General features: G+C 53.2%; 1 protein-coding gene across 1 annotated transcript in view; it reads right to left on the bottom strand.

Annotated features, from left to right (window-relative positions):
* LOC119964239 (syntaxin-6-like) overlaps positions 1-13,299 on the bottom strand; it is a 75,511-nt gene that overhangs the window by 47,531 nt on the left and 14,681 nt on the right. Inside the window, 1 exon segment of the mRNA XM_038793521.1 lies at positions 9,875-9,937. Coding sequence (XP_038649449.1) covers positions 9,875-9,937 — 63 coding nt within the window.

The following is a 13,299-nucleotide window of genomic DNA, read 5'->3' as shown; positions in this document are numbered from 1 at the left end:
ACAGTAAGGTTCCAAATAGCTACTTTGCATTGAAATAGCAGCCGGAATTCTCTGGCCGTTCATTGGCGGTAGGATTCTCTGGTCCCACCAGCAGCACACCCCCACTTGTGGGTTTCCCGGCGGCATGGGGTGGCTTCAATGAGAATTCACAGAGGCGGGAATAGAGAATCCCGCCGCCAGCGAATGGCGCGCCACCTCCTGCTGCCGGGAAACACACGGCTGGAAGGCTGGCGAAACCTGCCCAATAGCTGAGAATCTTTTATATCCAGTTATAATAATAATCTTTATTGTCACAGGTAGGCTTACTTTAACACTGCAATGAAGTTACTGTGAAAATTCCCTAGTCACCACATTCCGGGGCCTGTTCGGGTACACAGAGGGAGAATTCAGAACGTCCAAATTACCTAACAGGACGTCTTTCGGGACTTGTGGGAGGAAACCGGAGCACCCGGAGGAAACCCACTCAGACACAGGGAGAATGTGCAGACTCCACACAGACAGTGACCCAAGCCGGGAATCGAACTGGGACCCTGGCGCTGTGAAGCAACAGTGCTAACCACTGTGCTACCGTGCTGCTCATGTATGTGAGGGGGGAGGGGGGGGGGTGTTATCAGTAATAATTCCTAAAGCACTAGCAACAGCGCCGCTCCCGATAGCACTGTGGAAGTACTCAGGGAGTCCGGTAATAATAGCTTCATTGAGAATTTGGAGGCAGTTTCACCAACATTTCAGGTTGGGGGCAGGGTCAAAGGAAATGCCGCTTCGGGGGAACCACAGATTTGAGCCAGGGAGGTGGGATGGAAGTTTTCGGAAATGGGAGGAGAAGGGGATTAAGACACTGAAAGATTTATTTCTTAGGGGTCGGTTTGCAGGATTGAAGGAGCTGGAAGCGAAGTATGGGCTGGAGCAGGGGGAAATGTTTAGATACATGCAGGTTTGAGATTTTCCCAGAAAGGAGATACAGAACTTTCTGGAGGAGCCGGCCTCCACATTGCTGGAGTAGGTGATGAAGACAGGGAGACTGGAGAAGGGGGTAGTGTCAGCGGTTTACGGAGCTATTTTGCAAAAGGAGAAGGCACCACTGGAAGGGATCAAAGCAAAGTGGGAGGAAGAGTTGGGAGAGGATTTGGAGGAGGGGTTCTGGTGTGAGGTGCTCCGGAGAGTGAATGCCTCCACCTCGTGTGCGAGGTTGGGGCTGATACAGCTGAAGGTGGTATACAGAGCACACCTCACGAGGGCGAGGATGAGCCGATTCTTTGAAGGAGTAGAAGATGTATGTGAGCGTTGCGCCGGGGGGGCCCCGCTAATCACTTTCATATGTTTTGGTCCTGTCCAAAGCTAGAGGATTACTGGAAGGAGGGTTTTAGGGAAATTTCTAAAGTGGTGCACGTGAAACTGGACCCTGGCCCCCAGGAGGCCATGTTCGGTGTGTTGGACCAGCCAGGGTTGGAAACAAGTGAAGAGGCAGATATTGTCGCCTTCGCCTCGTTGATCGCCCGAAGGCGGATCCTGAAGGGTTGGAGAGCAACCTCTCAACCCCTGTACCCTGGCGAGGCCGGGGGGGGGGATCTGTTGGAATCCTTGACTCTTGAGAAGGTTAAGTTTGAACTGAGGCGAAGGATAGAAGGGTTCTACAATTCATGGCATTATTCATTATGCACGTTCAAGAATTGGATAACATCAAACATTAGTTGGGGGGGAGGAGGGGGCGATGGGTGTTAATGGTGGCTATGGGTGATTCCTGATTCCTTTTTGTCATTTGTTTGTGTGAACATGTGGGCGAATATTTTGGGTTTGGTGGGAGGATGGGATCATTATTATTGATATGGGGATTGCCATATTTGTTACTGATTATTGTTTATTGTTGGTGGGTGTAAATTTGGGAGAAAATGTGAAAAAGGAGGAGGATAAAGAAATATTTTTTAAAAACAGTAATAATTCCTCCTCTCACCACCCAGTCACAAACAGAAAGGTGTTTTTGATTTGTTTATAAGTGATGGAGTGTTTCCCAACCTCTCAGTTTTGGTGCGATTCATCTCTATATTCATGACCCCTCAGCAAACTTGAGAAAGGTCAGTTTATTTTATCAAAATGCAAAAGGAAGGTCACAATCCTCCACACTCAGACAGTAAAGACAGGGAGTAGAGAAAATAAAGATTTACAGTGCAGAGCACAGAGAAAATAAATATTGTTTCCTGTGGCTTCCAGAATCCAGAATCAAAATCCAATGATGTATTCATTCACAGAAACCGATGGGCTAAAATCCAATGCTGGATAATTCACTTTTCCAGGGATGTTGGTGTCACACGATGAGAGAGGCCTGCCGAGATGAGTCATTCTTGTACGAGATAATGGAAGAGAATTTCCAGCAGAAGGAACATAGATGGGGACAAGGGTTCAACGTGGGGCAGAGCTCCTTTTCTGTCAGGCTGCCAGCAACTGGTAGACAGCAGACTGAGCTTTTCCGTTCTGCATGGCACTGGGTGGTATTCTCCAATGCCCCCACTGGTGGGTTCAAAGAGGGGCTGGGCGAGTGAATTTGGCGCGAGTGCAAAAATCAGTTTCATGCCAATGTGAATTTCCCACAGCAACTTCCCTTGGTGACTGCCATGGCAGATCAGGAAACCCGCTGGAGGTCGGCGTGAAACTGATTTACATCCCGCCTTTGCCAGATTCTCCATAGTACCAGAAGGCAAACATGCCAGTGCAAAACACATCTAGAACAACATGGCATGCAAGTGTCAGGGCTCACCTGAACAACAATGGGCACGATTCTCCGCTCCCACGCCGGGTGGGAGAATCGCGGGAGGGCCGCTCTAGCACTCCCCCGTGATTCTCCCACCCCCCCCCCCAAATGGCGTGTCGCGTTTTGTGACACGCCGCACGCAGGATCGCAGGCCGCCGTTTTTCACGGCAACCCGCGATTCTCCAACCTGGATGGGCCGAGCGGCCGGCCGTTCCCGACGGGTTCACGCCGGCGGCAACCACACCTGGACGCTGCCGGCGTGAACATGGCACCAGCAGCTGTTTTGTGGCTTGTGGGGGGCGGAGAGGGGAGTGAGAACCACGACCGTGCTCGGGAGGGGACTGGCCCGCGATCGGTGCCCACCGATCATCGGGCCGGCGTCTCAACGGGACGCACTCTTTCCCCTCTGCCGCCCTGCAAGATCAAGCCGCCACGTCTTGCGGGGCAGCGGAGGGGAAGACGGCAACCACGCATGCGCGGTTTTGAGCCGTCAGCCGTCATGACGTCAGCCGCGCATGTGCGGGTTGGAGCCGGCCAACCGGCGCATGCGCGGCTGACGTCATTAGGCACGCCGGCCGTGTCATTCTCGGCGCGCCGGGCCTTGACGCCTGCGACAAGGCCCCGCGGCCGAGATTTACGGCACGGCCCTCCTAGCCCCCCCGGGGGGGGGATAGTGGGCCAGGAGCGGCCTCCGACGCCGTTGTGAACCTCTCCGGGTTTCACGACGGCGTCAGGCCTTGTGGGGAATTCCACCCAATGTCTTTGCCTCAGCGGTGAAGAAGCTGTTTTTGAATTTATTGGTGCGTGTTCTCAGACTTTTGTATCTCCTGCCCGATGGAAGAGGTTGGAGGAGACAATAGCCCATGTGGGAGGTGTCTTTGAATATACTGCCCACTTGCCCAAGATAGCGGGAGGTGTAGACAAAGTCAATGGATGGGAGGTAGGTTCGCGTGATGGACTGAGCTGTTTCATAACTGGGGTGGGAAGGAGGCTACCACCTGTCGCTGTACACCAGGCCTGGGCAAAGGAGGCAGAGACTGTGAGAGCCATGGCCCCACTGCCAGGAATGGACAGCAGTGCAGGAAGAAATTGCAGAACCTCCTCGGGGCGGCTAGGCTGAGTAGCCAACACCGTGCCCGAGGAGGCACGGTAGCATTGTGGTTACCACAACTGCTTCACAGCTCCAGGGTCTCAGGTTCAATTCCCTGCTGGGTCACTGTCTGTGCGGAGTCTGCACATCCTCCCCGTGTCTGCGTGGGTTTCCTCCGGGTGCTCCGGTTTCCTCCCACAGTCCAAAGATGTGCAGGTTAGGTGGATTGGCCATGCTAAATTGCCCTTAGTGTCCAAAATTGCCCTCAGTGTTGGGTGGGGTTACTGGGTTATGGGGATAGGGTGGAGGTGTGGGCTTGGGTAGGATGCTCTTTCCAAGAGCCGGTGCAGGCTCGATGGGCTGAATGGCCTCCTCCTGCACTGTAAATGCTATGAAACTATGAAAGGTGGAAGGTATCGGCCATGAGTCAGGATGTCCAAGGCTTGGGACACTCTGAGTGGGTGGTGGCTGAGGCACAGGACGAGGTTACCCTGTCGCAGGCAGCTATGTACCAGGGCCACTTGGACATTGAACATCATCCCAGAGTTTGGCCCTGTCACAATGTCTTATGGCTCAGAGAAGGTCGTCATCATCCTCGATCCGATGGACCAGACCCAATGTCACTGCCAACCCGCACCCCGGAGTGAGGTAGTTAGGAATCAAGGAGGAAGTTGCGGCAGCACTTCGCCCCTCTGCTGTGCAATCTTGTGGAGGACGCAGCAGACCACCACAATGTGGGAGACTCTCCGAGTGATATACTGGAGACCCCCTCCAGAGTGGTCCAGGCACCTAAAACGCATCTTCAAGATGCCGAAACACTGCTCAATCACGCCCCTGGCCATTGCATGGGCATCGTAGTAGCGGATCTTTGCATGGGTCTGTCGCCTCCGTATAGGTATCATCAGCCACGACCGTAGCGGATAACCCGTCGCCCAGGAGCCAACCCCTCACCCGGGGGTGCGCTTCAAAGGTGTCAGGAACCGTCGAGTGTGTCAGGTTGAAGGCGTCGTGCTCACTGCCCGGGTATTGGGCACAGACATGCACGATGTGCATCTCATGGTGACATACCAGCTGCAAGTTCATCGAGTGGAACCCGTTTCGGTTTGTGAAAACCGGTCCATCGTGTGCCGGTGCTCATAGGGTGACATGTGTCCCTGGACCTGGGGCATCTTGGCGATGGCAGCGAACCCCGCTGCCCGGGCATCCTGGTGAGCTCGGTCCACATGGCATTTGATCTATTGTGCTGACCGGGCACATAGGGCTTCTGTGACAGCGCAGATGTACCTGTGCATCAAGGAATGTGAGATTGCAGGCAGGTTCCCATTCGACGACCGGCAGGACCCTGTAGTGTAAAGGCTCAAGGGAACCTCTGCGTTGGCGGACATTGGGAGCGGTTGTCCTCCCCGTACCACCACGATGCGCCATGATCTGACAGATGTGCCACCCAGTCCCCCTGCTCAGCCAGAGTCTCAACAGCATATCCGATCCTCCAGGTCCTCAAATGACAGATGCTGCCGGTACAGATGAGGCCTGATGTGTCACCTCCCTCCCATCTCCTTCTTGGGCCTGTTGGGCGGCCGGCTCTCCAACCTCACCGGCTGGCTCTTGTTCCCCTGGGGCAAGCTCTGCTGCTGCAGGTTCCTGCCCAAGCAGTTCCTGCTCGTACGGCCTCAGTGCGTCCCCAGGGCTGCGACGGCCAGGATGAAGGCCACCAGGCAGACAGGTTAGCATGGTGCGTACCCCGGTGCCCAACCAGGTACAACGGGCTATACGGTAGCCCCGGCTTGAATGCAGCTGTGCCCCAGCATGTACAACTCCACCACACCACTCCCCTCCTCCTTCATCCCACCCACCCCCAGCCATTCCTCCGGCACTCCGTCCTCAGCACCGCACACTTGGCCCCATCGGGGCCCGGCGTCGCACAGGCCACTGGCCCCAGCACCTGTCCCTGCTGGAAGGGTATCAGTGGATGGCCCTACCCATGTAAGAGGTACACTTGTGGCCCCTGTCTTTGCACCCTCCTGTAGAGGCTACTGTTGCCTTTGCCCTTGGGTGGGCCCGTTTCTGTAAGGGGGGGGGGGGAATAGTGCAGTTAGGGCACCAGACGACTGATGTAATAGAACATAGAACATACAGTGCAGAAGGAGGCCATTCGGCCCAAAGAGTCTGCACCGACTCACTTAAGCCCCCACTTCCACCCTATCCCCGTAACCCAACAACCCCTCCAAACCTTTTTTGGTCACCAAGGGCAATTTATCATGGCCAATCCACCTAACCTGCACGTCTTTGGACTGTGGGAGGAAACCGGAGTACCCGGAGGAAACCCATGCAGACACGGGGAGAACATGCAGACTCCGCACAGACAGTGATCCAGCAGGGAATCGAACCTGGGACCCTGGCGCTGTGAAGCCACAGTGCTATCCACTTGTGCTACCGTGCTGCCCCTGTGCAACCACAGGCCATGGTGGGTGGTCATGGTCCATCGTCAGGTTGCCCCCCCCCCCCCCGCTACTCCACCCTCCCCGCCGACCTCGGCATACATCCATCCGGTCTCCCCCCACCGCCCCTCCTCCCGTCCCCCAAGCCAGCCCGGCCAGCAGCTGCACCGGCAGCTCACGGTCGTGCCTCTGGGAACATGCCCCACCTCCTCTCTCTCCCTCAGAAGCCAAGATGCCTGTTTCCAGGTTTTTAAAACCACAAGTGAACCTCGCTGTCAGCGGGAGCCCTGGAGAATACCAGGCTGGGCCGGTTAATGATACGCCAACGGCGTTTACTGTACGTGTGCAGTAGAATGCATTGATGTCGCTGTCAAAGCCCCGGAGTATGGCTTTCCTTTGGGCGCCTGGCGCCGGCCACAATTTTTCCACTCATGTTTTGCAATTCCGGCATCGCTGGACTGGGAATCCCGTTCCTAGTCTAACATCTCACCTGTAGATGGCACCTCTGAAACTTTTTTTAAAAATTTAAAATGCCCAATTATTTTTTTTTCCAATTAAGGGGCAATTTAGCGTGGCCAATCCATCCATCCTGCAGATCTTTGCGTTGTTGGGGTGAGACCCAAGCAGACACGGGGAGAATGTGCAAACTCCACACGGACAGTGACCCGGGACTGGGATCGTACCCGGGCCCTCGGTGTTGTGAGGCACTAACCACTACGCCACCATGCTCAGTGCTGGAGTGCTTCAGCCTTGGATTATATGCTGAGGTCCCTGGAGTGGGAGCTGAACTTCCTGAGACAGGTGTCAGTGCTACCTCCCGTGCCATGACCGACATATTTTTTAAAAAAAATAATTGTTATTGAAAAGTTTTGTATTTATATAACAACAACAAACCGCAATAAAATACCAACAATAACAATAATGATAACAGTCATAAACATTCGCCCATCCTCAATGAACAACAAAACATATTAACAACAACTTAAATTAACACAATATTAAGTTAAATAACCATAGACAAAAAAAATAGAAACAATAAAGAACACCCCCCCCCCGTGCTGCCATTGACCAAGATACCTATCTTTGAGCCAGAAAGTCCAGAAAAGGCTGGCATCGTTTATAGGACCCTTGTACTGATCCTCTCAGGGCAAATTTAACTCTCTCCAATTTTATAAATCCCGCCATGTCACTGGTCCAGGTCTCCACACTTGGGGGCCTCACATCCTTCCACTGCAGCAAGATCCTCCGCCGGGCTACTAGGGACGCAAAGGCCAGGACACCGGCCTCTTTCGCCTCCTGCACTCCCGGCTCCGCCGCAACTCCAAAAATCGCGAGTCCGACCCTGAATCCAACCACCCTTGACACCGTCCCCGCCACCCCCTTCCAGAATTCTTCCAGTGCCGGGCATGCCCAGAACATATGGGTATGGTTCGCTGGACTCCCCGAACACATGGTGCACCTGTCCTCACCCCCAAAGAACCTACTCATCTGAGTCACAGACATGTGGGCCCGATGCAGCACCTTAAATTGGATGAGACTAAGCCTCGCATATGAAGAGGAAGAGTTAACCCTCTCCAAGGCATCCGCCCAAGTCCCGTCCTCTATCTGCTCCCCTAGTTCCCCCTCCCATTTAGTCTCCAGCTCCTCCACTGACGACTCCTCCACCTCCTGCATTACCTTATAAATGTCAGACACCTTCCCCTCTCCGACCCACACCCCCGAAAGCACTCTGTCCATCGCCCCCCGCGAGGGCAGCAGAGGGAATCCCTCTACCTGTCGCCTAGCAAACGCCTTTATCTGCAAGTATCTGAACATGTTCCCTTGGGGAAGGCCAAATTTATCTTCCAGTTCCCCCAGGCCCGCAAACCTCCCGCCAATAAACAGGTCCCTCAATTTACTGATGCCCACCCTATACCACCCCCAAAATCCCCCATCAGTGTTCCCCGGGATGAACCGATGATTTCCACCTAATAGAGCCTCCATCGAGCCCCCTGTTTCCCCCCTATGCCGTCTCCACTGTCCCCAGATTCTTAGGGTCGCCGCCACCACCGGGCTCGTGGTATACCTCTTAGGAGAGAGCGGCAACAGCGCCGTTACCAGGGCACCCAGGCTCATACCTCTCCAAGACGCCATCTCCATTCTTCCCCCCCCCCCCCCCCCCCCCCCCATCACCCATTTACGCACTATTGACACATTGGCCGCCCAATAGTACCCCAAAAGGTTGGGCAGCGCCAGCCCGCCTCTATCCCTCCCTCGCTCCAGGAAAACCCTCTTCACTCTCGGAGTCCCATGCGCCCACACAAAGCTCAAATAACTGCTAGTCACCCTCCTAAAGAAGGCCCTGGGGATGAAGATGGGCAGGCACTGAAACAGGAACAAGAACCTCGGAAGCACCGTCATTTTGACGGACTGCACCCTCCCCGCCAACGACAATGGCAGCATGTCCCACCTCTTGAACTCCTCCTCCATCTGATCCACAAGCCTGGTGAAATTATGTTTGTGAAGAGTCCCCCAGTCCCTGGCCACCTGCACCCCCAGGTACCTAAAACTCTCCCCTGCCCTCCTAAGCGGGAGCCTACCAATTCCCTCCTCCTGGTCCCCAGGGTGCACCACAAACACCTCACTCTTGCCTAGATTTAATTTATAGCCTGAAAAGGTCCCAAACTCAGCTAGCAGCTCCATCACCCCCGGCATCCCTCCCACCGGGTCCGCCACATACAGTAGCAGGTCATCGGCATACGACACCCTATGTTCCTCCCCACCCCGCACCAAACCCCTCCACCTTCCTGAATCCCTCAACGCCATCGCCAACGGTTCGATTATGACCGACATATTAATGACCAAACAATCTGGTTTTAGTGGCACTGGCTTGAGGAAATAATGCCCAACACGTGACAGGAAGTGGACAGTCGAGGCTCACCAGATTTCTGTGCCACACCATTTCAAGCAGGGGTCACCCCGCTGGCAATCAGCAGCAAGAAAACCCACCGCATTTTCCCCACTCGAGCACCTAACCGCTGCCCAGTTGAAATCTGCCAACTCGCCCAAGGGATCGAATCTGCAACATTTCTGGTATCTTGATACCACACCAGCCTGTGCTGGACCATCAAAGGAGTTCCTCAAGTCTGAGTGCCTCTCAAAGAAAAACACAGTGGAGTGAAGAATGGCATGTCGATGAAATTTCTAGTATGGTTAACTTTGCTAAATAGGTTAAAGTTGCTCAGTGATCTGCAAAGTAAGTGCGAGTCTACCCGAGTTTCAACGTGGGGGTGGGGTGGGTATGTGTGTGTGTCTGAAGGAATGCCCTTTCTTCAAATCTTTAACACACTGCGAAACATTTATTTTCCAAACTTAGTGAATGGAGATCTTAGCCAATCTGTGTATTACTGATGGTAATGTTGACAGTATCCACAAATATCCAGTTTGGAAAACCGATTGAAAGGCCATGGTCGGCATTTGTCCCACTGAGATATCTTATCATCTGCAAAAGTCCATGAGAAATGCTGGCTACGCTGACCAGTCCTCGTGAATTTTCATAGTTTGCCCCTGTGATGCTAAGTGGCACTGGTTGGTGATAAGAGTTAAAAGCAGATCACTCACCTGTCTGTTCTTCTGTTCCGCCAATGCCTGCACTGAGTAACTGGACATGTGATCCTTCATATCCTGCAATTACAGGTTTGGTATTCACTCTAACAGACAATGGAAACATTCATCAGAAAGGAATATGAACAACTGCAGTGGGCCAGCCTCTCACTCTCACGGTCTAGGGCTTACATCTCCATGTCTTGAACCAGCAGCCACACACTCAGCCCCATTTATAAAATTATTACATTTTCCTTTTAAACTCCCCTTCATAAAAAAAGAATACCGTACATACTTTCCATACTCTGCGCTGCCCCATCAAACATTCCCAGGGCAGGTGCAGCACGGGGTTAGATACAGAGTAAATATCACTCTACACTCTCCCCATCAAACACTCCCAGGACAGGAACAGCACGAGGTTAGATACAGGGTAAAGCTTCCTACACTGTCCCCGTCAAACACTCCCAGCACAGTTACAGCACAGGGTTAGATACAGAGTAAAGCTCCCTCTACACTATCCCATCAAACACTCCCAGGACAGGTACATCACGGGGTTAGATACAGAGTAAAGCTCCCTCTACACTGTCCCCGTCAAACACTCCCAGGACAGTTACAGCACAGGGTTAGATACAGAGTAAAGCTCCCTCTACACTGTCCCCATCAACCACTCCCAGGACAGGAACAGCACGAGGTTAGATACAGAGTAAAGCTCCCTCTACACTGTCCCCGTCAAACACTCCCAGCACAGTTACAGCACAGGGTTAGATACAGAGTAAAGCTCCCTCTACACTGTCCCCATCAACCACTCCCAGGACAGGAACAGCACGAGGTTAGATACAGAGTAAAGCTCCCTCTACACTGTCCCCGTCAAACACTCCCAGCACAGTTACAGCACAGGGTTAGATACAGAGTAAAGCTCCCTCTACACTGTCCCATCAAACACTCCCAGGACAGGAACAGCACGAGGTTAGATATACAGTAAGGCTCTTTTTACACTCTTTCAGAAACATGCAGCACAACAATGGGGTAGATTCTCCAATGCCCAACGATAGTGTCGGGATTTCCGATCACCCAAAAAAACAGGATCGCGCCAGGATCTCCTTCTGGCAGCAGCAGCGAGCTACCCACCCACCATCGATGCCACTGTGCAAAACCGTGATTCTGCATGTATTTAAACCTGATTAATGGGCTGGAAGCACAATTCTCCACGCCCCCCCCCCCTCCCCTGTGATGCTCCACCCCTCACAGCCAGGAGTCACGGGGCGAGGGTGATTTGGTGCAATGATTTACAAGGGCAGACAGTGGCATAATGGCATTGTCATTGCACTAATAATCCAGACACCCGAGTAATGCTCTGGGGTCCCAGGTTTAAACTCCACTATTGCAGATGGTGAAATTTAAGTTCAATAAAAATCTGGAATTAGAAGTCGAATGATGACCATAAAACCATTATCGATTGTTGCAGAAACCCATCTGGTTCACCAATGCCCTTTAGGGAAGGAAATCAGCCGCCCTAACCTGGTCTGGTCTCCTTGTGACTTCAGTCATGATGATAATAATAATAATAATGATGATAATAATAATCTTTAGTGTCACAAGTAGACTTGCATTAACACTGCAATGAAGTTACTGTGAAAAGCCCCTAGTCACCACATTCCGGCGCCTGTTCAGGTCACTGAGGGAGAATTCAGAATGTCCAATTCACCTAACAAACACGTCTTTTGGGACTTACAGCAATGTGGTTGACTCTCAACTGCCCCGTCAAGGGTAATTAAGGATAGGCAATTAGTGTTAGCCAAGTCAGCAACATCCACATCCCTTGAACGAATAAAAGAAAGTGGGGCCCAGGCGCCATGGCAGGTGAGGGGGAAGCAAGGAGGTAAGCAAACCATTTAACCTGTTGGGGCTTACTGGAAGATGTAAGCCTGGACCTCAGGGGAATGATGGGGTAAATGTGTGGACTCAGGGTATTCCCCTCAGGACTGAGGTGTCCTGACGAGGACCCTCATTGCTGCATAATTTCATTTAAACCCCCCTGCAACTCACACCCATCTGTAAGGCCTGTCTACACACAGGTTTCTGAGCTTTGAGCCGCATGCCTGCACAGTATGAAGGTCTCCAACATACAACCAGTTGCCACCCTTCTGGTGGGAGAGCACAAGGCTCACAGGTGGCGAGACCCACTGTAGACCACACTGGGAATAACAGGACAAGGGCCACAAAGCCTATCGCCAACAGCAGTTGTGGCAGCCACTGGTACCCCAAAGGGACAGGTGGTGAGGATAGAGGCTCCCCACATCACAGACTGGGTGCCAGTCACTGATGGAGACAGGGACACAGTGAGGACTGCATCATCTCGAAGGAGCTGGGGGTTGGGGGGGGGGGGGGGGGGGGGGGGGGGGGGGGGGGAGGAGAGAGAGAGAGAGAGAGAGAGAGAGAGAGATATATGTTGAGGGTGGCGCAACAGTACAACTTAGGATGACCATGAAACCTGGTGGCATTGGATGGTCAAGTGAATCCTCATCTTTCTGATATTCTCTGTCTCTCCCCTCTTCACCCGTGGAGACATGGGTTTTAGAGTACAGCCAGCAATGGTAGCTATCTACCTGGTCGCTGCTGCTGTCGTGGCTGCACGGTGACGAGAGCACCAGGACCAGCCCAGAGGTGACCCTGTACGAGAGGAGCCAGGTGGTGAGGCTCAAGTGCCAGCCATCTATCTTGTCGAGGAAGAGGTGCAACAGCGGTGCTGCATCAGATCATGTGTATACCACTGGCGCCTGTCCATTGAGGAGCTGCTAGACCGCATTTGTCGCCAAGACTCCGGCTCCCCAAGGAGACCTGTGCCAGATGGTGGCGCACCCCATCCCCACTTCAACACCCACCCCAGTCCAAATCTCCCTGAGCCTCTCAACCCTTTGCTCCCTTCGACCTTCCACCCCATCTCTTCCCCCAAGCCATCCACTCTTTCCCATTACCACAGCTCCCCCTCTCCCCTCCGAAGGTCAAATCAGGATCATCACAGGTTAATGGCCCTGGGTTGGCTTGATCGGTGTCTTGTCCACAGAGGAAGGATGATGACTACTCGCTGCAAGATGAGCTCTGGTACTCTCTGTGTCTGACATAGTCTGACTCCTCTCTTCAAGATAACATACCACTGTCTGGTCGGATGATCCCAGTGAGGGCTCACCCACTAGAATACTGTCATACAAGATGGGCTCACACTGCTGCCGACATGCCCTGCTACTTCTCAGTGAGGGTATAACCAAGTGGGACGTGTTGTGCTTCCACCCTCTGTTGGCCAGGGCGCAACACACTGCCTCAGCCCGTCCTTCACTCCCGTGAGACAAAGGCACCTCGGACTGGTAGAGAAAGTGTTTAATCGTGAGTATTTACAATAAGTGTTCCCTTCCCCACTTACTATCTATTACACCGTGCCAACTTAG

The sequence above is a fragment of the Scyliorhinus canicula genome, chromosome 4, assembly GCF_902713615.1.
Source record: "Scyliorhinus canicula chromosome 4, sScyCan1.1, whole genome shotgun sequence".
In the NCBI taxonomy this organism is placed as follows: Eukaryota; Metazoa; Chordata; class Chondrichthyes; order Carcharhiniformes; family Scyliorhinidae; genus Scyliorhinus; species Scyliorhinus canicula.
Note: the sequence above shows the minus strand (reverse complement) of the source record. Positions and strands in the feature narration are given on the sequence as shown.